Source organism: Eleutherodactylus coqui, chromosome 1 (assembly GCF_035609145.1).
Source record: "Eleutherodactylus coqui strain aEleCoq1 chromosome 1, aEleCoq1.hap1, whole genome shotgun sequence".
NCBI lineage: Eukaryota > Metazoa > Chordata > Amphibia > Anura > Eleutherodactylidae > Eleutherodactylus > Eleutherodactylus coqui.
In genome coordinates, this window is record NC_089837.1 from 35,769,856 (window position 1) to 35,792,834 (window position 22,979).

Genomic DNA, 22,979 nt, shown 5'->3' on the forward strand with positions numbered 1-22,979 from the left:
GAAAAGCTTGACAGTCATCTCCCCAGGTGGCTGGGCGCATGGGAGGAAGCCTTGGGTAGGTCATTTCCCGGGGAGCTCTGGAACAAGGCGTTCCAATTCACACATAAGATGTCCATAGCCAGCAAACTACAGGAACTGAACTTTAAAATTCTTTCACGGTGGTATATGACCCCGGAGAGGCTGCACACCCTCTTTCCAGCGACCCCGAACACCTGTTGGCGCTGCAGGGCGGACGTGGGCTCAATGCTCCACATATGGTGGGGATGTCCCATGGTCACTCCCATATGGCAGGATGTGAAGCGCCTATACGAGAAGGTGAGCAGGGAATCTCTGTCCCTGACACCCGAGTTGGCACTGTTGTCCATCACGCCGGAAGGCGCCCCTTCCCTCAAAAAAGGTCTACTGAAGTTCTTCATTATGGCCACGAGACAATCGATTCCCAGATTTTGGAAGCAAGGAATAGAAATACCTAGAAGCGCCTGGGTGGGGGCGATGGACGAAATAGAACGCATGGAGAGACTGAGGCTCTCGGACGACCCGTCGGGTCACGATAAATTCTACCACACATGGGCAGCATGGATAGACATCCGGAACACACCCTTATTCGCTGATTGGCTACAGTCAGGGGTTTGTGTGTAGCCCGACCAAACTATACCCATAGCCAGAAACAACCATCCTGGAGTCCCCAACCGACCCCCCCCCCCCCCCCCCCCCTTCCTCACCAACCCCCCTTTACTCACTCCCAACTTACCCCCCTCCCCTGTTTGTTTATCGCACAAAATTTCACAAGCAAGTAGTGCACTTTTCCAGTTAAGATTTATTAAGTCATATTGTTAAATGGATCTAATAGCAAACTGAGACATCATAAACAATTTTTTCTCTGTCTTGCTTATTTTGTGAAACCAATAAAAATATATTGAACAAAAAAAAAGCTCTACAAGCGGAAGAAGAGGTCACTACACACAAGGAGCCACCGGGAGCCTCTTATAGGCCAAGGGGGGGAACCACTTTTAGGGTCTCAGATGATAAGACCGTCCATCTAATCACCACAACTCCCATCATTTACAGATCTGCCTGAGATGGAACTGCAGGACGGGGTTACAGCAGAACGACAACTTCTTCTGGGGGCCGTTTTTTTAAATTTTTTTTACAAAGTATACTTCACTGAGTCTCACTATTTAGGGCCGGTTACCATGGAGACCCATAGATCTGTATAGTAGCTGTAGACAGAACATGATAGAACATTTTTAATGAAGACTTTTTGTAGAGTTGCTTCTTTTGCATTGCCGATTCATTGGGGCAGTAAAAGAGATGGCAGCGGCGGTGACGGCGGAGGTGACAGCCAGGATTCATGATGCGTCGTGCGGTAAAATAAGACTTGTAACACTTCGTACTGCGCAGAGCGGAGAAGACGGATGAGCGCCAGCCTCTTATCTTACATGGCAGGGACTGCGGAAGGTGTAAGACTACAGGCACATTAATGCCCGGAGGCTCTGACAATACTCCTGTGATCCTGGTCTATACCCAGTGACGGGGGTAACTGCCCTGATGTGGTGACCTTATAAACCGTCCTTGCGTCCAGTAACAGTTACACCCCCCCAGCGAGAAGCTCGCGTGACGTTATCATGGCTGCCAGCGCCAAGAGTGACCATACAGCCAGCCAAAGTAAACTAAAGCACAAGGGTGCGCAGAGTTGTCCACTTTTTTTTCCATCTTTCTAGTATCGGCGCCGCTCCTGTCCACTGGCTTTGTCTGGTATTGCAGCATGCAAATGCAGAAGGTCGAGGTGCAATATCACATACAGTCCACTGAAAATGGTGGCGCTGTATTTTTTTTTCTATTCGCCCCTTTTTTACCCAAAGTTATTGACCACAGCGTCCGAGAGGTTAAACTGCTTTGGTCAGACTTATCTCCAGTCTTGGCCGTTTGTTGCAGTGCCCACGCCATCGCTAGAACGTATTATAATATGGCTGTTCGCAAGGGCATACTATTGGATACGTTATGAGGTGGGAAAGGGTTAAATTATTTAGGCCAGCGTGATGCCACTGGGGCAGGAGGGACTCGTCATGTAAGAATGGATGGGCCTTCCTCTCCAGCATGGGACGGGATGGCGGCGGGCCACAGGGGGGACCGTCCAGTAAGATGGCCCATCTCCTGTCTGCCACAGCTTGCAGGGATTGGTGGTGTTAGGTCCTTCTTCAGCCGTCGGCGTCTTCACATCACGCTTGGGCTGCACGGACAGCTTGAGGCGGGTTGTAGGTTCCAGAGCTGCAGCTGAAGGGCCCTCCACCACCTGTCAGTAAGCCTCTGGCTGCCCCTAATCTATTTAGGCTCCGTTCACAGCTCCAGTCGGGGATTCCTTTTTCCGGTTCTGACATGGGAACCGCTCACACGGCCACAAACAAGCCCTCGTATGGCTATGTTGACAGAAATGGTTTTTTTTTTTCAAAAAAGTTAGCACTTTTAGAAAGTGGAGCTGAAAATTCCCCAAAAAATCATCACGTCCTTAAGTTTGAAAAGGTTTAGGACCCCTTTAAAGGGAACCTGTCTATCAGTTTTTTACAATGCAATCTAAAGTCCCATTCACACGCAACAATTATCGCTCAAAATCCGTTCAAGCGTTGAACGATGATTTATAGGTGAGCATAAAATCCAGCGTTCAGCCGGAGAGGGATATCAGGGACCTCACACTGTGTTCTTTACGGGAGCGGTGGATTACATTGTATTCAGCTGGCAGCCCATGCGAATACAATGCAGCGGAGTGCAAAGTCCAGACCACATGCTGGGATTCGCAAACAGCTGCTGGCGGCTCATTTACATTCAAATGAAGCTGATAAAGTGCTAATAGGCATTAGTGCCCATTAGTACTTTATGCAAAATGATCACTAGAACTGTCAATCTTTCAATCGTTTGAAAGATTATCTTTGCGTGTAAATGGGCCTTAAGGCAAACCTTTAACAGCGCCACTAATGAGATTTCTTCAGCACTAATTAATTTTGTAATCCGTGCCCCAATACTCTTTACAATCTGCTTTGGAAGTTTACTCTGTGCTGTATTAAAATGAGTTGGAGAGTCAGATATTGCCCTCAGTGCCGCGCCAGCCATTCCCTGGTATTGATTGACATGCATACTGATTTCTCTGTAATCTCACCTGTGCCCCTCAGCTCTTCCTTACTTGCTGAGACTTCAGCGGCGTATGACACGTGCACTCTGAGGATCGTTACTCCCGCAGTCATCTGAAGTCATCGGATGCAGTGGGAATAATGAGCCTCAAGGCGCATGCACAGTATGCCACTGAAGCCTCAGCTAGTCGGGAGCGCTGAGGTGTGCAGGAAAGGTTTGCTATGGCGCCCATGCGGGATTACAGCTACGGTAGTGAAGGAGAGCTGAGGGGAGCGGGAAGGGTTCGCTATGGAGCCCATGCGGGATTACAGCTACGGTAGTAAAGGGGAGCTGAGGGGCGCGGGCAGGGTTCGCTATGGCGCCCATGCGGAATTACAGCTACGGTAGTAAAGCGGAGCTGATGGGTGCGGGCAGGGTTCGCTATGGCACCCATGCGGGATTACAGCTACGGTAGTAAAGCGGAGCTGATGGGTGCGGGCAGGGTTCGCTATGGCACCCATGCGGGATTACAGCTACGGTTGTGAAGGTGCGCGGGCAGGTTTTGCTGCGGCGCCTCTGTGGGATTACAGCAAAGACAGGCAATCAGTTTGCATGTCAGTCAAGAACAGGGGTAAGCCGCGGCGCTGGGGGACACCGCTGATAACTCAAAGAATAGCAGCTGTTTTGTATATGCAAACAGCTGCTTTGTTCTCAGAGCTTTCAGCTGGTATCCATCCTGCTGAGAAGTTCCAGCTGAAAGAATGCCATCAGTGCCGCCTCCTGAGAAAATCAGCGTGCAGCGCTGATAACAGTCATCGCTGATTTCTATCTTGCTGGAAATCGGGGGTGAACGAATAGTGCATGAACGGCGCACGACCGCAGCACGTTTAGATTCTATTATCACTTAAAAGATGGCTTTTGAGCAATAATCGTTGTCTAAATGGGCCTTATTGTTTTCCGAAGCAGCCAATCACAGAACAGCTTTCATTTTCCCAGGGCAGTGAATGTAATGAGAGCTGCACTGTGATTGGTTGTGATAGACGAGAAGGTCCGGGTTACTCTCACGCAGCGGGCCTGATGACTGCGGGCCCCTGTGTATGATGTGTTGGGTTTGCACTCGGTGTCTGTATTCAGTCTTACATCTTTGTTGTCGCACAGCTGAGCCCGCACCTCGGCATTCATTCCCTGGGGCTATCGGCTGCGGATGTCCTTGTTCAGTCCTTGGAGAGCAGCAGAGTCCCGGCGCTGCTTCTTCTTCCCTGCCCATGGCTGCCTTCACTCGCTCTGCTTATCCCTGTGCCGTGGTAAGGGTGTATTCACACGGGCGAGTACGATATCCGTCCGAGAAACTACAATATCGCGCTCGTAAAATTGCGATGTTCACTGCGAGTTTGTAGCGATTTGCGAGAGGGTTTTTTATTTTTTTTCACGCATTTTTCATTACATTTATTTTTAATAGGAAAAATTAAAAATCTTACCCCAATTATATTTTTTTCTCACAATCCCTGCACCGACTGTAGGGAAGGGGCCTATATCATATCTCTAGCTCAGGATGTAAAGTGTTAATTCTCTAAAGCAAGATCTGACCCTACGACCGTCCCCTTTTAAAATTGGCATTGCTGAGGATGCCCCAGCGGGTGTAGCTGCACCCCCAAGATAAAGCTGTGTTAATGGCAGTCTCCCAAATGCGTGAAGAGCACAACCCCCTTTCATATCCCCTATTTAGTGCAGAAGAGCGTCCCCCTTCTCGGAATCCACCTCTATGAGCGGCGCGCATGGTAGCTTGTGGCCGCTGCAGGGGAAATGTGTAGCTGACCCTTTATCGTGCAGCAATTTTTTAATTTTTGTTTTTATATTCTCACTTTTTTTAAATTTTTGCTGTACTTTAAAAAAAACAAAAAAAACAAAACAACTTTGATTTCAAGGGGTCTTGAACTTGCGATCATTTGACCGCTTATGTCATATACTGCAATAAATCAGTATTGCGGTATATCCTATTTTTACCAGAATTATATTAAGAAGTGCTGCAGGCTTGTCTTAACAGGCAGCAACATATACCGTGTTTCCCCCGAAAATAAGACAGTGTCTTATATTAATTTTTGTTCAAAAAGGTTTAACTTTTTTACATGCATAGCTGCCTGGACCCTATTTAAATTGACTTTTTTTTAAATTAACTGTTACCAGGGCTTAATTTTGGAGTAGGGCTTATATTTCAAGCATCCTCAAAGCCTGAATCATTTGGCATCCTCAAAAATTCAGGAAAATCATGCTATGTCTTCTTTTCAGGGGATGTCTTATTTTCAGGGAAACCGGGTAGCAGCCAAGGGGACATTCAGAAGGTCTCCGAGCTGCTGTGAAACCCGGATGGCACCTTGTGGTTTCATCATGCGGTGTCCGTTCGAGACCCCAAATGCCACATCGGTGGATTTAGAAGCCACTGTTAGAATTAAAAGCAACATTTAACCAGTTAACAGCCATGATTGGTGTGAACGTTGATCGTGGCTGTTGTGGCCGGGTCTTGACCGTTGACCGTGTCTGGAGAGGGCTTGGCTCCGTACGATCCCTGCGTACTCGGAACGTACGTGTATACCTGCTGGGGTGTGAAGGGGTTAACAGAAGCACTTGGTAGTAAAGTGGTTGCGTTGCCTTTATTCCCTTGCCATGCAATTTACTAGTTTGTCTTTATGGAGTGATTGTAATTCTTATGACTTGGTTTTGTGGAAAGCTGTCTAGACTGTTGTATGATAGAGAAGACATAATTGTAGAGTTATAGTCCACGTCGGGCAGACACCTCTACGATCGACGCTCCTACGTAGTAAAATGTACGGTTCAGGAGAGGCGCTGGGTAGGATGCAGCACACCTTCAATAGCTGAGGGACGCCAAGCTATTGTCTCCAACTCCCCATATACATGACTGAGTGCTCATGTATTCTGCATGGGGAGAGGGGAGGTAAGCTACAAAAGGATGGGGTGCTGAAACTCAATGCGTCCGATCCTTCTTTTTCATGACCTCATTTGTCGGTGAATAGTTAAGACGCTCCTAATACACATTGGTGGCATTAGGGTTACTGTAGGTATCTGGAGAGGTAGGTTTTCAAGTACTTTGAAGCTTGGGGAGAGTCTGATCATTTGGGGTAGTGAATTCCAGAGTATGGGTGAAGCACGGGAGAAATCCCTGAGCCAATTATGTGAGGAGAGGAAAGAAGGAGGCCTTGTAAGGACCAGAGATTACGTTTGGTGAGGTATCGGGAGATTAGGTTAAGGATGTATGGAGAGGACAGGTTATGGGCAGCCTTGCATCTGATTGATAATGTCATGATAACTGGATTTTTTGGCTACAAACGGTAGCCAGTGAAGGAAGAGTCAGGAGTAACATTGGAAGAGGTTGATTAGTCAGGCAGTCGGTGAATTGGAGGGGATCTAGGGTGTTCAATGGGAGTCTATAGAGAAGGCTATAAAAAAGATGCATTATAGTAATACACGCCGCGTACTCGCATGGCGTACGAGTGCGATGTGATGTTTTTATTTTTTTTTTTCATGCACCCGGGCATTTCTTGAAGAAGGTTCCCCAACAATAAGACGTGTTACAATGTTTCTTTCTCGGATTCTTGGTTTAAGAAAAAAAAAAACTCCTACATGTGCAGAAACCCACTGGAAGTAATGGGTTCCGCACTCGTTTGTGTCCTGTCCATACTGCGTCGGACAGACCTCGCACAACTTTGTCGCCCGTATTTATGTAGGTGAGTGCGATATCGCTCCAAGAAGATCGGAGCAGCTTCACGCTTGTAAATCTGCAATTGCATCTCCGTTGATGTAGTTTTCAGTAGTAGTTCAAATAGAAAAACCGCATCACACTTGTGTGCAAACCGCATCACACTTGTGTGCAAACCGCATCACACTTGTGTGCAAACCGCATCACACTTGTGTGCAAACCGCATCACACTTGTGTGCAAATCGCATTGACGTGACAGCGCCATACTTTATTTCTTTTTGCCTCCCATAGGAAATACTGAGCGATTCTCACAGCGCAATTGTCCAACAATAGGACGCGCTGAGATCTTTCACTCTGCTGTGCCAATAAGGCTATCTGTGACCTGCCGGTGACTGACCGGTGTGGGACGCCTCCGCACGTTGTTCACCGTCCAGCAGTTTTAATGGGCATTGCTTGTTTTCAGAGCAGAACGCTCTCGTTTGATACGACTGTTATGGTAATAGAGGGAGTCCTGAGTGGGTAATTACCCGTCTGGCAGCTGTACGCAATAAGGCGTCCAGACAGACTGAGCGGACTTTAGTTATCGCACGCACACTGTATAGTCGCCTGACTTCTTTTATAGTCACTCTTGGCAGTATTCTGTACGAAGACTAAGGCGCTATTCACATCTTCATTCCGTTATGGCAGCAGGTAAACAGAATCCCCTGGATGATCAGATCCGTCTCATAACAGAACCAAACTGTGCCGAGTAGACCCATTGACTATAACGGGGTCCGTTTGGTTCCTGCAGTTGTCGGCATTTTTACCGGATAGCAAAATTCCTACATGCACAACGTTTTCGTCCGGCATCTCACACTGGCTCTGAACAGAGATGTGAACAGAGCATAGTAGGCATTACTGAGACCTCGCTCCGATCTTTCATCTTCTGTGCTGGGAGGAGTTCGCTGACCATACATGCTGTAAGGTTATTGCGTTGGTTTGCAGTCGCTGCATAACTTCTGTTAGGCCAGCTTCACACTAGCATAAGCGTATTTGCTGCGGTTTACGCGCCTCAAACAAAGACGCACACATTGAAATGGCTAATTCGTCTGAGTTCCAGATGTGTTTTTTCCAGCGGTTTTCTCAATATAATTTCCGTGCGTTGCATTAAGTAATACTTCTCTGTAGCCCGCTGGGAAACATCTGAGCGGCATCAACAACGATCCCGGTATGTACGTCGGCAAAAGTCAGGTAACAATTGGAGCCAATCGGAGGCCACAGCATCACCATCCTTAATTCCGGAGATCATGGCGCCCTAGTTGTGAGGAGAATGGTCGGTGATGCTGTGGCCTCTGGTTGCAGATGTCACCTGACTTCCATCAGATGTACATACCGGGATCTTTGCCACAGCCCTTCAGGGGGCTGCGGAGAGGCGAGTATTAAAAATTATAGTTGGAAAACCCATTTAGGAAGCCGTTTCAGGGTTAATGGAGTTCCCCTTTAAGGGATAGGAGCTTTAATGACTTCCATTCTTGAGCAATGGTTTGAGTGTTAACACATGTACTCTTGCTTTTTTACGCTTTATTGCATTCAGTTCCTAATAAACATGTCACGGCAGCACAAAGGGCACAGAGTAATGTTTACTTTAATATTTGAAGTCCATTTTGTTGATTTGCTTTCCTTTCTTCTTTCAGGCTTGAAGCATCGTCGGTTATTGAAGAGTCTAGTGATTGCGATATATCTGGAAAATTGCCTTTTTTTCTTCCGCCATGTATCTGAAGCACCTATTCAGTTAACCAATCCATTATCATGTCAAGTACAACAGAGAATGTCTGTTCGGTACAGACGGGCTCCTCACCGCCCCCGCAGAACCTCACAATAATAGGTTTCTTACATCTTGGATAAAGCTGAATTGCAGAGACCTTGGATGATTGAGCCGGTTATTTACGAGTGTTGTGTTGGTTTTAATATTACGCCCTGGAAAATGAAATTTCCATTTTATTGGCTCGTATTTACTCAAACAGAGTAATTCTTCTTTACGGTTCACCAGTCCAAAATTTGGTTGGCATGGCTACTGACCCGACGTGATTGGTCGGTGTCACTCTTGAACTCATGAGTGGGTACACCATGCTGCGTAATGGGGGATTGGGGAATGGAGGTCAACCATGGATGCTCCGTTGGTCTAGTCGGATTAGACTCTCATGGCTGAGCTTCACGTTGTTTATCATCTTGGTTTTCTTCCCTCTGATCGCCCACTATTACCTCACCACCATCGATGACGCAAACAACGCAGGGAAGCCGATCTTCGTCCCGCGGACGGGCAACGAGCTCTGTGAGGTGAAGCACGTTCAGGACCTTTGTCGGATACGAGAGTCCGTCAGCGAAGAACTCCTTCAGTTGGAAGCCAAGCGTCAAGAACTCAACAGCGAGATCGCAAAGTTGAACCTAAAGATCGAAGCGTGTAAAAAAAGCATAGAGAATGCAAAGCAGGACCTTCTACAACTCAAGAACGTCATCAGTCAGACAGAACATTCATATAAGGAACTGATGGCACAAAACCAGCCAAAGCTTTCATTGCCAATCCGGCTACTGCCAGATAAAGACGATGTCAACGTACCATTGCCAAAGTCCAAAAGGAACTGCCGGCTTCATAATTGTTTTGACTACTCGAGGTGTCCGTTGACCTCTGGGTTCCCCGTGTTCGTGTACAACAGTGATCAGTACCCTTTTGGCAACTTGATAGACCCTTTAATCAAACAAGCCTTGGAGGCAAGTGTCAGAACTAACGTCTACGTGACTGAAAACGCAAATATTGCTTGTATATATGTAGTTTTATTGGGGGAAATGCAGGAAACCTTGATGCCAAAACCTACTGAACTGGAGCAACAGTTGCACTCTTTGCCATATTGGAGGACTGATGGCCACAACCATCTAATAATCAATTTGTCCCGAAAATCAGAAACCCAGAACTATCTCTATAACGTGAGCACTGGCCGGGCCATGATAGCTCAGTCTACGTTCTACGATTCCCAGTACCGACCTGGCTTTGACATAGTGGTGTCGCCATTAGTCCATGCAATGTCCGAACCAAACTTCTTAGAAATCCCAGCACAGGTTCCCGTCAAAAGGAAGTACCTATTCAGTTTCCAAGGAGAGAAAATCGAATCTTTGCGTTCCAGTTTGCAGGAAGCCCGGTCGTTCGAGGAAGAAATGGAAGGCAATGCCCCAGCGGACTACGATGACCGTATCATCACCACTCTTAAAGCTGTCCAGGACAGTAAGTTAGATTTTGTTATGGTTGAGTTTACATGTAAGAACCAACCTAAGGCAAGTCTGCCCACTGAGTGGGCTCTGTGTGGCGGTAGGGAAGACCGGATAGAGCTACTGAAGCAATCCACATTTGCACTGATCATAACCCCTGGAGATTCCCAGCTGGTCATATCTGCCGGCAGTGCCATGCGGCTTTTTGAAGCTCTCGAGGCGGGTGCCATTCCCGTCATCCTTGGGGAGCAAATCCACCTACCCTACCACGACATGATCCGATGGAACGAGGCAGTGTTAATCATACCAAAACCCCGCATTACAGAAGTGCATTTTCTTTTGAGGAGCATATCTGATAACGACCTCCTAGCCATGAGGAGGCAAGGACGATTCTTGTGGGAAACCTACTTTTCTACATCTGATACAGTTTTTAATACTATTTTAGCAACGATAAGAACTCGTATTCAAATTCCAGCCGCCCCAATTAGAGAGGAACCGGCTGTGGAAATCCCTCATCGTTCCGGTAAAGCTGCCGGTACTGACCCTAACATGGCAGATAACGGAGACCTGGATCTAGGTCCAGTAGAGACAGAACCGCCTTATGCTTCCCCTAAATACCTGAGGAACTTCACACTGACCGCGACAGACATTTACCGGAACTGGAACTCCGCCCCGGGTCCTTTTCACTTATTTCCTCATACACCTTTCGATCCCGTCTTGCCCTCTGAAGCAAAGTTCTTAGGATCTGGAACGGGGTTTAGACCAATTGGTGGTGGGGCTGGTGGTTCGGGAAAAGAGTTTCAGGCTGCCCTTGGTGGGAATGTCCCGAGGGAGCAGTTCACAGTGGTCATGTTGACTTACGAACGTGAGGAAGTATTAATGAACTCTTTGGAAAGGTTGAATGGACTTCCTTACTTAAATAAAGTTGTGGTGGTGTGGAACTCCCCTAAGTTACCATCTGAGGACCTTCTTTGGCCTGATATTGGTGTTCCCATAGTGGTAAGTGGACCTCTCTTATTGTCTTACAAATATCCTTTTTTTTTTTTTGGCACCTCAGAGGTGGGGCTATTTAATGGGCGTGATTGTACCCAGTAGTATTCCTCTATTGGAGTATCATATGGATTGTCTTATTTCTATAGGTCCATCTGAGTGACCGATTCTCTTCAAAGGGGTTTTCTAAGATTGAGCAATTAATAACCTATCCTCAAGATTACTTAATAGTTCACCGGCAGTGATCTGCCTCCCGAGACCCCGCTGATCACTAGACTGGTGTATGTACCGAGCCATTGTGTTGTCAGAAACGCACAAAGTCTGTACAAATGGCAGTGGCGTTGCATGCATAGTTCCTGGGAAGTGCCTGCAATACCATCTGACACCACTACAGTGTGTGCGGAGCTGTGTGTTTCCGGCAACATATCAGAACTCTTCATCCCGGGAATCAAATATTCAGAAGAGATGCCTGGTGGCAGATCCCTGCCGATCAGCTATCGACCTATCCTGAGAAAGGATCATCAATAGTAAAGTGCTGGCAACACCATTACAGAGCAGTGGTTGTATAAAACTACAAAAAAAAATGGCTGCTTTCTTCCAAGAACCGGCGCCACTTTTGTTAAGCGGGCTGTGTCTGGTGTCACATCTCGTCCTCATTGAAAGTAAGTGTCAGTCGCTGACTATGCATAAGAGTGGCGCTCTTTCTGGAAGGAAGCAGCCATGTTTTCTAGTCTTCTACAGCCTCTTTAAGCTTCACTGTGAAAACAGAAAATAATGGTTTGTGCCCCCTTCGTTGCACCATTCCTAACAACTACAAGTTATAGCGCCATCTAGAAGGTTTTATCTATGAAAAGAAATAAGATTCATGACTAATCTCCTCCTCGTCACAGATATGACCGTCTTCTATTGTAGCCTATTCCCTGGAAGCCGTCAAGGCTTCTTAGTAATAAAAGTGCTAGTGACTTGACTTGAAACCCCGGCCTACAACTTCAGTGAGCTGCGGGTCCTGCTGTGTCGGCTGAGAGGGTCTATATACCCACCCTCTGTGTTATCTCTTCTGAAGCTTATGCAATGCTATGTCATGGTTTTTACTTCCTTGCCACTGCCAAGCATAAGGGCATCTTTCCAGTATGGGCACGGATGAGGATGCCAGGATACAGGGAGCCAAGCACACGATGACTGAACTGCATGCATGGGTGACAAAGCACTTGGTCACTGTACTGCTTATGTAGGGACTAAACATAAAGGGCGTTAAGCTGAGTGACAACTAATGTTGCCACCATGTCCGCTCCTACAGAGCCGCTACACAACTTGGCAAGTTTTCTCTTGAGTCAGTTTTTCCCAATATTCAAGATTTTCGATTCTTGGCGGTTCCCCCGTATGAATGGAGAGCATGCACAATCTTGCTCCATTCATCGGTGGGACTGTTAGGGATTCCCGAGCACTGTATGGCTTCTCTTTGGCAGTCCTAGAGAGCTGCATGGAGCGGTAGAAGACCTGCCCAATCGGTGATCCATTCTTATAGGTAGGAGAGACGAGACTGGACCTCAGTTCTCATGATGTTCCAACTTTTTTCACCTTTTCCGAGGGTCCGTCATGTGATATGGATCCCACGGAGTTTCTTGGCTTCCACTGACATTTCTGTTGGCAGTCAGTGGTGGAGCTTCCAGTTCTATCCACCTCTTCTGACATCCATCCCGAACATGGATTAGATGGACAGGCCAGGCACATGCATGCGCACTAACATCATCTAGAACCGCAACTGTGAACACTCGCTCCTAAAACGCGTTTATGAGAGGGCGGGTGAGTCTAACGGCCAGATGCCAGCGCCGTGTAGTTGGGAACTTGTAGTAGAACTCAAGCGGAAGTGATGATGGAAGTAAGGGATGTAAACAACCACAAAGCATGGCGGTGGCACCAGGTGATCTCAAGAGCGGTTTTATAGGTACCGGGCAGACTAATTAGAGTATTTTGGTAAGATAGAGCCCCTTCTTTGGAAGTAACACAACAATGGATTGTGTCTCCACCTTCTTTGGAATTTATATGCCCCGAAAGACCCCTATAAATCTTAGGACAGCGCTTTTAAAGGGTTCTTCATATATTATGCTCCACATATTGCCGGTAGGAATTTAGTTCCTGAGATCCGTCTTTAGGGATTGCTTATTGACCCTAATGAGAAGCTGAAACCCCACTCATAACCCACTCAATACATCTCATAAGTTCATCAAACTGTATTTATACCGTCTTGGAGAATCCCTTTAAGTAGGTTATGAAAAATGGGTGACAACTGTATTGGTTGACAAACTTTAATGGAGTGTTTGCCCTGTGTAGAAAGTTCTCGGACTATGGTTAGACTCTATGGTAGTGTACCATATCCGGTAAATAAGCTCCTTCTCCGACTAGCTCATTAGATGACTCTTTATGATTAATTACAACCCACTGAGGACAGATTAGAGAAGAAAGATGGAGTTTTGGCTGGTGCTCCACGATGTTGCCTGAGAGTTGCGGTAAATTACTGGATTAGTGCGACTTCTATAGGTCTTCCTATAGGTTGCTTTGTAAGCGTGATCTGTTGCTGAAAGGGAAGGAAATAGTTGTAGTTATTGGGGATGGTTGTTGTAATTTAATATTTTATGAGACCCTTTTCCATGCACTGAACCTACACCTGGTGCCATTCACATCCCCGGAACAAAGGATGCCACTGGAGGGGCAGAGTACAAGGGGCAGGAGTAATCCTCCAAGGAATGTCTTTTCAGATGTCTCCATTGGTTTTCCCAACACAGTCGGCTATTTCATACAATACTCGGTATGCTGTTCTATGCCGGTGGGGTCTAAGCCAAAGGAACGTTCTTTTCACATGGAACAGTTCAATACCGCCCTATAGAAGCATTTGGTGTACACAGTCTGAACATTGCCTTTTGTGTATGGTTTGCTTTAGCTGTCTAGCTTGAATCAGTCCATGTACAGTGTTCTTGTAATTGGAGGGCGTAGGAGAGCTGCCTTCTGTATCTATGAGGGTCTCCGCTTTAAACGATTCATTTTTATTAGACACTTCCATTGATAATCTCGCAGACAGTCCTGCTACACGGAGATCTCAAGTGATCACCTGTAAAGAGGGATTCGAGCTGCATGAATTCAATCTCTCCACAGTGCCCCCGCAGGAAAGTTTAAGCACTGCATAGTTCTCATAGGCTGTCAATTGTAATACATAACAGGCTGGGTCCTCCAGGCATAGATACGGTATTTGAGGCCAGTCTCCACTTATGCTGCTTATCTTACAGGAAAGCCAACTTCTTTGGTTACTGTAAGAGATGTAAAAGGGGCAGTCGGGTTGAGTTGGCATCAGATTGTCGGTGAAGCCTACGTTCTGGTCACGATCATTTTATCAGTCGTGGTCACCGTGATTTTAGTATGACATGAGAGCTACTAACTCTATCCATAGCCCTAAATGTATACCTAAGGCTTCTATAGCTGCTGAATCGTACACCTGTTTTTAGCAGCTTATGTTCCATGGAAGCAAAGGAGTGGGCATGTTGAAATTCAACATGCTCGATCCTTCTACACCCTCCCGCTGATGTCTATTCATTCAGTACTTGGCTGAACTTGGTGGGTTGGGCCCTTAGTTCAGAGCAACCAAGAGGTTCACGGGATCTACCACTTCACTAAACAGAAACCACAAGGGGATTGCTTTAGTCCCCCATTTGGCATCACAGCATTGGGGCTGTATAGAGGGCATTGCTGTACCCAGTAGTATGACTATTAGGGCATTGTACTGTTTCTATATGGCTGTTATGGTGACGAATTATCCTTAATGGGATTTTCCAGGACTGAACCAATGATAACCTATCCTTGCGGTCAGGTCATCAGCAGTTGATTGTCAGGGGATCTGCCGGCCAAGACCTCCGCTGATCGCTGGATTGGCGCCCTGGTGTATAGGGCCTCTTCTATTGCCAGGAAAAACACAGCGCTGTACACACTACAGTGATCAGGGATGGTATTGCAGACACAGTTTGCTTCAAGTGAAATGGATCTGTGCCTGCAATACCATCCTGGGCCACTGCAGTGTAGTCAACACTTTGTGCTTTCTTCCGCTTTGTTCAGCTCAGCGATCAGTCGATCGGCAAGACCCCCTGCCAATGAAACATTGATGAACGATCACACACTACTTTACACTGTATAGGCTTCTTTATTCCATTGTCTTTAATGTGTTTATTGTGTTTTATTGGATTTCTGCAATTATTCAGTTTAAATATTTTTATTTTTCTGCTTGCGCTGCCCCCACTGTGCTGTTACAGAAGACTAGACAACATTCTTGACTCCTTACAATTACAATGGCATATATTATACATACACACCGATGGTACCCAGAAAGCTGTGATAATGCTGGAGTACCCAACAGAGAAGAGTCGCCTTTCTAGCCAATTGTGTCACTGGCAAAAATAAAAAGCCATATGTATGTAGTGGAGCCAGGACTCTTCCTCTGCCAAGGACGACTCAATGTCTAATTTGCATAGTGGTCGAAAAAGATATCTGGGCGCTGATTGCTCACTTTTGCAGCAGCAATTCAGGTAATAGGAGGGAGCAGCTGGCGCCATTGTCCGTTTACAGCCCTTGTATTCTGTCAGTGGAGTCAGAACAGTGACATCTGTTTTATACTCATTACTGGGTCGCAAAGGTAGTTTTAACGGCAACCTTTTTTATTTTTTTCACCCATTGTACTGACAATCTGTACTAAATAGTATTATTACACTTGAACTCATACGGGCTCCGAGACTGCGTTACCTCACCTGTTGGCTGTAACAACTATAATGCTATCTCCCATAATACTGCCTCCTATGTACAAGAATGTAACTACTATAATACTGCCCCCTATGTACAAGAATGTAACTACTATAATACTGCCCCCTATGTATAAGAATACAACTACTATAATACTGCTCCTATGTACAAGAATATAACTACTATAATACTGCCCCCTATGTACAAGAATGTAACTACTATAATACTGCCCCCTATGTATAAGAATACAACTACTATAATACTGCTCCTATGTACAAGAATATAACTACTATAATACTGTCTCCTATGTACAAGAATATAACTACTATAATACTGCCCCCTATGTACAAGAATATAACTAATATAATACTACCCCCTATGTACAAGAATATAACTAATATAATACTACCCCCTATGTACAAGAATATAACTACTATAATACTGCTCCTATGTACAAGAATATAACTATTATAATACTGCCCCTATGTACAAGAATATAACTACTATAATACTGCCCACTATGTACAAGAATATAACTACTATAATACTGCTCCCTATGTACAAGAATATAACTACTATAATACTGGCCCCTATGTACAAGAATATAACTACTATAATACTGCCCCCTATGTACAAGAATATGACTACTATAATACTGCCTCCTATGTACAAGAATATAACTACTATAATACTGCCCCCTATGTACAAGAATATAACTACTATAATACTGCCTCCTATGTACAAGAATATAACTACTATAATACTGCCCCCTATGTACAAGAATATAACTACTATAATACTGCCCCCTATGTGCAAGAATATAACTACTATAATACTGCTCCCATGTACAAGGATATAACTACTATAACACTGCCCCCTATGTACAAGAATATAACTACTATAATACTGCCCCTATGTACAAGAATATAACTACTATAATACTGCCCCTATGTACAAGAATATAACTACTATAATACTGCCCCTATATACAAGAATATAACTACTATAATACTGCCCCCCTATGTACAAGAATATAACTACTATAATACTGCCCCTATGTACAAGAATATAACTACTATAATACTGCCCCCTATGTACAAGAATATAACTACTATAATACTGCCCCCTGTGTACAAGAATATAACTACTATAATACTGCCTCCTATGTACAAGAATATAACTACTATAATACTGCCCCTATGTACAAGAATATAACTACTATAATACTGCCTCTATGTACAAGAATATAACTACTATAATACTGCTCCCAATGTACAAGAATATAACTACTATAATACTGCCTCCTATGTACAAGAATATAACTACTATAATACTGCTCCCTATGTACAATAATATAACTACTATAATACTGCTCCCTATGTACAAGAATATAACTACTATAATACTGCCCCCTATGTACAAGAATATAACTACTATAATACTACCTCCTATGTACAAGAATATAACTACTATAATACTGCCCCTATGTACAAGAATATAACTACTATAATACTGCCCCCTATGTACAAGAATATAACTACTATAATACTGCCCTCTATGTACAAGAATATAACTACTATAATACTGCTGCCTATGTACAAGAATATAACTACTATAATACTGCCCCCTATGTACAAGAATATAACTACTATAATACTACCCCCTATGTACAAGAATATAACTACTATAATACTACCCCCTATGTACAAGAATATAACTACTATAATACTACCCCTATGTACAAGAATATAACTACTATAATACTGCCCCTATGTACAAGAATATAACTACTATAATACTGCCCCCTATGTACAAGAATACAACTACTATAATACTGCCCCCCTATGTAGCAGAATATAACTACTATAATACTGCCCCCTATGTACAAGAATATAACTAGTATAATACTGCCTCCTTTGTACAAGAATATAACTACTATAATACTGCCCCCTATGTACAAGAATATAACTACTATAATACTGCCCCCTATGTACAAGAATACAACTACTATAATACTGCCCCCCTATGTAGCAGAATATAACTACTATAATACTGCCCCCTATGTACAAGAATATAACTAGTATAATACTGCCTCCTTTGTACAAGAATATAACTACTATAATACTGCCCCTATGTACAAGAATATAACTACTATAATACTGCCCCTATGTACAAGAATATAACTACTATAATACTGCCCCCTGTGTACAAGAATATAACTCCTATAATACTGCTCCTACGTACAAGAATATAACTACTATAATACTGCTCCTACGTACAAGAATATAACTACTATAATTCTGCCCCCTATGTACAAGAATATAACTACTATAATACTGCTCCTATGTACAAGCATATAACTACTATAATACTGCCCCCTATGTACAATAATATAACTACTATAATACTGCCCCCTATGTACAAGAATATAACTACTATAATACTGCCCCCTATGTACAATAATATAACTAGTATAATACTGCCCCCTATGTACAAGTGTATAACTACTATAATAGTGCTACCTATGTACAAGTGTATAACTACTATAATAGTGCTACCTATGTACAATAATATAACTACTATAATACTGCCCCCTATGTACAAGTGTATAACTACTATAATAGTGCTACCTATGTACAAGAATATAACTACTATAATACTGCCCCCTTTTGTACAATAATATGGACCTGATCTTGCAGTACATTGCAGTTTAATGTTTCTGTATCACCGGAGGTTACACATGGCTGGTTGCAGTAGACTTTGTGCTTTCAGTACTGGTCGCTGACTACTCGGGTGGTTTCTTGGCGCACAATGTTCAGGGACTGGGATCGCCATTGACTGCGGAGACGACCTGTCTCAGGCGTCTGTCTAATTATAAGCTCTAGTCTGATATTCCTGTCTCTACAGTCTAAATATAAAGCTGCGATCTCACACTCTCGTGTATTTATAGTATTTCCTGCGCTCTCTCAGAGCTGGGACATGTATGTGTGCGCTCTATTTTAGAGCATGTGTTAATGGAGCTATATCTGTCGGAGGCATGCCAGATGCGGTGCGTCTTACTGCGTCCTCTCAGATATCTTAAAGGAGCTGTAGACTCAGAACGAAGTACACCCCGCACTGCGCAGAACACAATGTTAAACATTTGTTAAAGGGATCACCGCTGCAATTATGCCCCGATGCCGCAATCGGGAGAAGAGATAGTTCTATAATCTGTAGTCGTAGTTTATAATCATTGTCTTCTTGGTGAGCGAAATCTATTCTTACTGGCTTTGTGCTTAGATTCTGCTGCTGCACACCAGGCAATGGGAACAAGCAGTGCTGAAGTATAAAGCAAGAGGGAGGACCTAATCCCATGATGGAGCAGGACAACAATAAACTATGTATCTGAGTTGTTGCCACTTAGAGTGAGCTAGAGATCGCTATCCTGTATCCTTGTCTGGATTCTGCATAGAAGCTGCATTCACAATTCTGCAGGCTTTGAAGTTGAAATCTGAAAGCTGACATTGCAGCATCCCCTGCTTGTTCAGTGCCTGTACAGAACTTGCTCTGGTGATTTGATTTTCATTCTGGTAAAGGTACCTTTACTTGGGGCGAGTTATCGCTGGCAACAGTGAATTTGGGCGATAATCATGCCGTGTACCAACGGCTGCCAACCGGGCGCTGAGCGAGAGATCGCTGACTTATCTGAGTCACTTGGCTTGTAGCAAAACCAAAAAGCAAGTGAATGTTGGGCCCATACAAACAGGAGGCTCCCAAACTTGCGACTCCGGTTTACTGTGTATGGAGGCGGGTGGCCGGAGCGGTCCCTGCTGCTCGCTCCACCTTCAATCATTTGATCGAGGGTCGTTCCGTGTAAAGGTAGCTTCTATGAATGCATGGTGTAGTACTGTATATAGCAGCTAGTGTGATCTGCTGTGTACACAGGTGTGCAGATCAGTGAGAGCAGGTATGTGATACAACCTGCTGCAGTGGAATTTTGCAGGGTGTGTACAGTGTATCTGCTGCACATCAGTGCCCTCTGGCATGTACGGTAGTATATGCCCCAGGCTATGGAAGTAATGTGATACCTTCATCATGCACATGTGCCGTGCAGACACAGCCATTCTGGAGAACCTTCAGGACCACGTAGGAGAGTATCCAGTGTCACCCAGTGTCCCACATGCCGTTAAGGGTATAAACCCTTCCTACCTTTCCTGATGATGCACATTTATACTGCAGGAGTTGTGGGAAACTGGTGGACGTCTCTATGGGGGAACTGAAAGGTCATGTTTCCTCACTTATAAACTGATACCCCCCCCCCCCCCCACCTTCTAAATTAGAGCTCTATGCCCCCTTAAAGTAGAGGTCGACCTTCCTTCCCAGTGGAGTCCCTCCTCCCTCTCCGTCTTTGTTAAGGCCCTTCCCCCCTCTCCGTCTTTGTTAAGGCCCTTCCCCCCTCTCCGTCTTTGTTAAGGCCCTTCCCCCCTCTCCGTCTTTGTTAAGGCCCTTCCCCCCTCTCCGTCTTTGTTAAGGCCCTTCCCCCCTCTCCGTCTTTGTTAAGGCCCTTCCCCCCTCTCCGTCTTTGTTAAGGCCCTTCCCCCTCTCCGTCTTTGTTAAGGCCCTTCCCCCTCTCCGTCTTTGTTAAGGCCCTTCCCCCTCTCCGTCTTTGTTAAGGCCCTTCCCCCTCTCCGTCTTTGTTAAGGCCCTTCCCCCTCTCCGTCTTTGTTAAGGCCCTTCCCCCTCTCCGTCTTTGTTAAGGCCCTTCCCCCTCTCCGTCTTTGTTAAGGCCCTTCCCCCTCGCCGTCCTTCTGTGTCGAGGCTCTTGGCTCCCCGTCCTTCTGTGTCGAGGCTCTTGGCTCCCCGTCCTTCTGTGTCGAGGCTCTTGGCTCCCCGTCCTTCTGTGTCGAGGCTCTTGGCTCCCCGTCCTTCTGTGTCGAGGCTCTTGGCTCCCCGTCCTTCTGTGTCGAGGCTCTTGGCTCCCCGTCCTTCTGTGTCGAGGCTCTTGGCTCCCCCTCCTTCTGTGTCGAGGCTCTTGGCTCCCCCTCCTTCTGTGTCGAGGCTCTTGGCTCCCCCTCCTTCTGTGTCGAGGCTCTTGGCTCCCCCTCCTTCCTTCTGTGTCGAGGCTCTTGGCTCCCCGTCCTTCTGTGTCGAGGCTCTTGGCTCCCCGTCCTTCTGTGTCGAGGCTCTTGGCTCCCCGTCCTTCTGTGTCGAGGCTCTTGGCTCCCCGTCCTTCTGTGTCGAGGCTCTTGGCTCCCCGTCCTTCTGTGTCGAGGCTCTTGGCTCCCCGTCCTTCTGTGTCGAGGCTCTTGGCTCCCCGTCCTTCTGTGTCGAGGCTCTTGGCTCCCCGTCCTTCTGTGTCGAGGCTCTTGGCTCCCCGTCCTTCTGTGTCGAGGCTCTTGGCTCCCCGTCCTTCTGTGTCGAGGCTCTTGGCTCCCCGTCCTTCTGTGTCGAGGCTCTTGGCTCCCCGTCCTTCTGTGTCGAGGCTCTTGGCTCCCCGTCCTTCTGTGTCGAGGCTCTTGGCTCCCCGTCCTTCTGTGTCGAGGCTCTTGGCTCCCCGTCCTTCTGTGTCGAGGCTCTTGGCTCCCCGTCCTTCTGTGTCGAGGCTCTTGGCTCCCCGTCCTTCTGTGTCGAGGCTCTTGGCTCCCCGTCCTTCTGTGTCGAGGCTCTTGGCTCCCCGTCCTTCTGTGTCGAGGCTCTTGGCTCCCCGTCCTTCTGTGTCGAGGCTCTTGGCTCCCCCTCCTTCTGTGTCGAGGCTCTTGGCTCCCCCTCCTTCCTTTTGTGTCGAGGCTCTTGGCTCCCCGTCCTTTTGTGTCGAGGCTCTTGGCTCCCCGTCCTTCTGTGTCGAGGCTCTTGGCTCCCCCTCCTTCTGTGTCGAGGCTCTTGGCTCCCCCTCCTTCTGTGTCGAGGCTCTTGGCTCCCCCTCCTTCTGTGTCGAGGCTCTTGGCTCCCCCTCCTTCCTTTTGTGTCGAGGCTCTTGGCTCCCCCTCCTTCCTTTTGTGTCGAGGCTCTTGGCTCCCCCTCCTTCCTTTTGTGTCGAGGCTCTTGGCTCCCCCTCCTTCCTTTTGTGTCGAGGCTCTTGGCTCCCCCTCCTTCCTTTTGTGTCGAGGCTCTTGGCTCCCCCTCCTTCCTTTTGTGTCGAGGCTCTTGGCTCCCCCTCCTTCCTTTTGTGTCGAGGCTCTTGGCTCCCCCTCCTTCCTTTTGTGTCGAGGCTCTTGGCTCCCCCTCCTTCCTTTTGTGTCGAGGCTCTTGGCTCCCCCTCCTTCCTTTTGTGTCGAGGCTCTTGGCTCCCCCTCCTTCCTTTTGTGTCGAGGCTCTTGGCTCCCCCTCCTTCCTTTTGTGTCGAGGCTCTTGGCTCCCCCTCCTTCCTTTTGTGTCGAGGCTCTTGGCTCCCCCTCCTTCCTTTTGTGTCGAGGCTCTTGGCTCCCCCTCCTTCCTTTTGTGTCGAGGCTCTTGGCTCCCCCTCCTTCCTTTTGTGTCGAGGCTCTTGGCTCCCCCTCCTTCCTTTTGTGTCGAGGCTCTTGGCTCCCCCTCCTTCCTTTTGTGTCGAGGCTCTTGGCTCCCCCTCCTTCCTTTTGTGTCGAGGCTCTTGGCTCCCCCTCCGTGCTTCTGCGTGGGGGCGCTTGGCATTAACATAGTGGACGTTGCTTTGAAACAGCTGCCATGTAAATCCACAATACCCCAGTAGTGGCTGCTGAATGTTTAATGCATGGCTGGTGGTTAAGTCTTTTTGGCAAGACCGGCGGTTTTTGAGGATGATAGAATTCGGACCAGAAGTTATCAGGTGATCATGGCTGCAGCATTCATCTGGCAAGGGCTTAGCTGTAGGGGACGTAGAGGTAGTATTTGCGCCCGGGTGCTGATACCTGAAGGCCACTCTGCCACATAAGCCTACAGTATTACAATAGCTGGGCGGGCCCTATAACCAAAAAACCTGCTGAGCCATATAACCAAAAATGTGTTTCACCTCTAAATCCCCTTTTACGGTTTATTTATTGGAGGACCCAATAAAAGGGCCTGTCAAAGAAAACCTATTTTCATGTACCCTAAATGGGGATTTCTGTACTTAATAGAAGGGGGTCCCCTTTTTAGGATCTTCATCTCTTGGCTATAGTGGTAATAAAGAGCATATATCTCGCTCTGGATGACCTGTCCTGTATGACACAGAGCATCTATTGAT

At 46.4% G+C, this 22,979-nt stretch overlaps 1 protein-coding gene across 1 annotated transcript in view; it reads left to right on the forward strand.

The window, feature by feature from the left end:
* Positions 1 to 22,979, forward strand: part of EXTL3 (exostosin like glycosyltransferase 3) — an 89,265-nt gene that overhangs the window by 21,558 nt on the left and 44,728 nt on the right. Inside the window, exon 2 of the mRNA XM_066594869.1 lies at positions 8,488 to 11,053. Coding sequence (XP_066450966.1) covers positions 8,906 to 11,053 — 2,148 coding nt within the window. The 5' untranslated portion in view covers positions 8,488 to 8,905. The remainder of the gene's footprint in view (positions 1 to 8,487; positions 11,054 to 22,979) is intronic.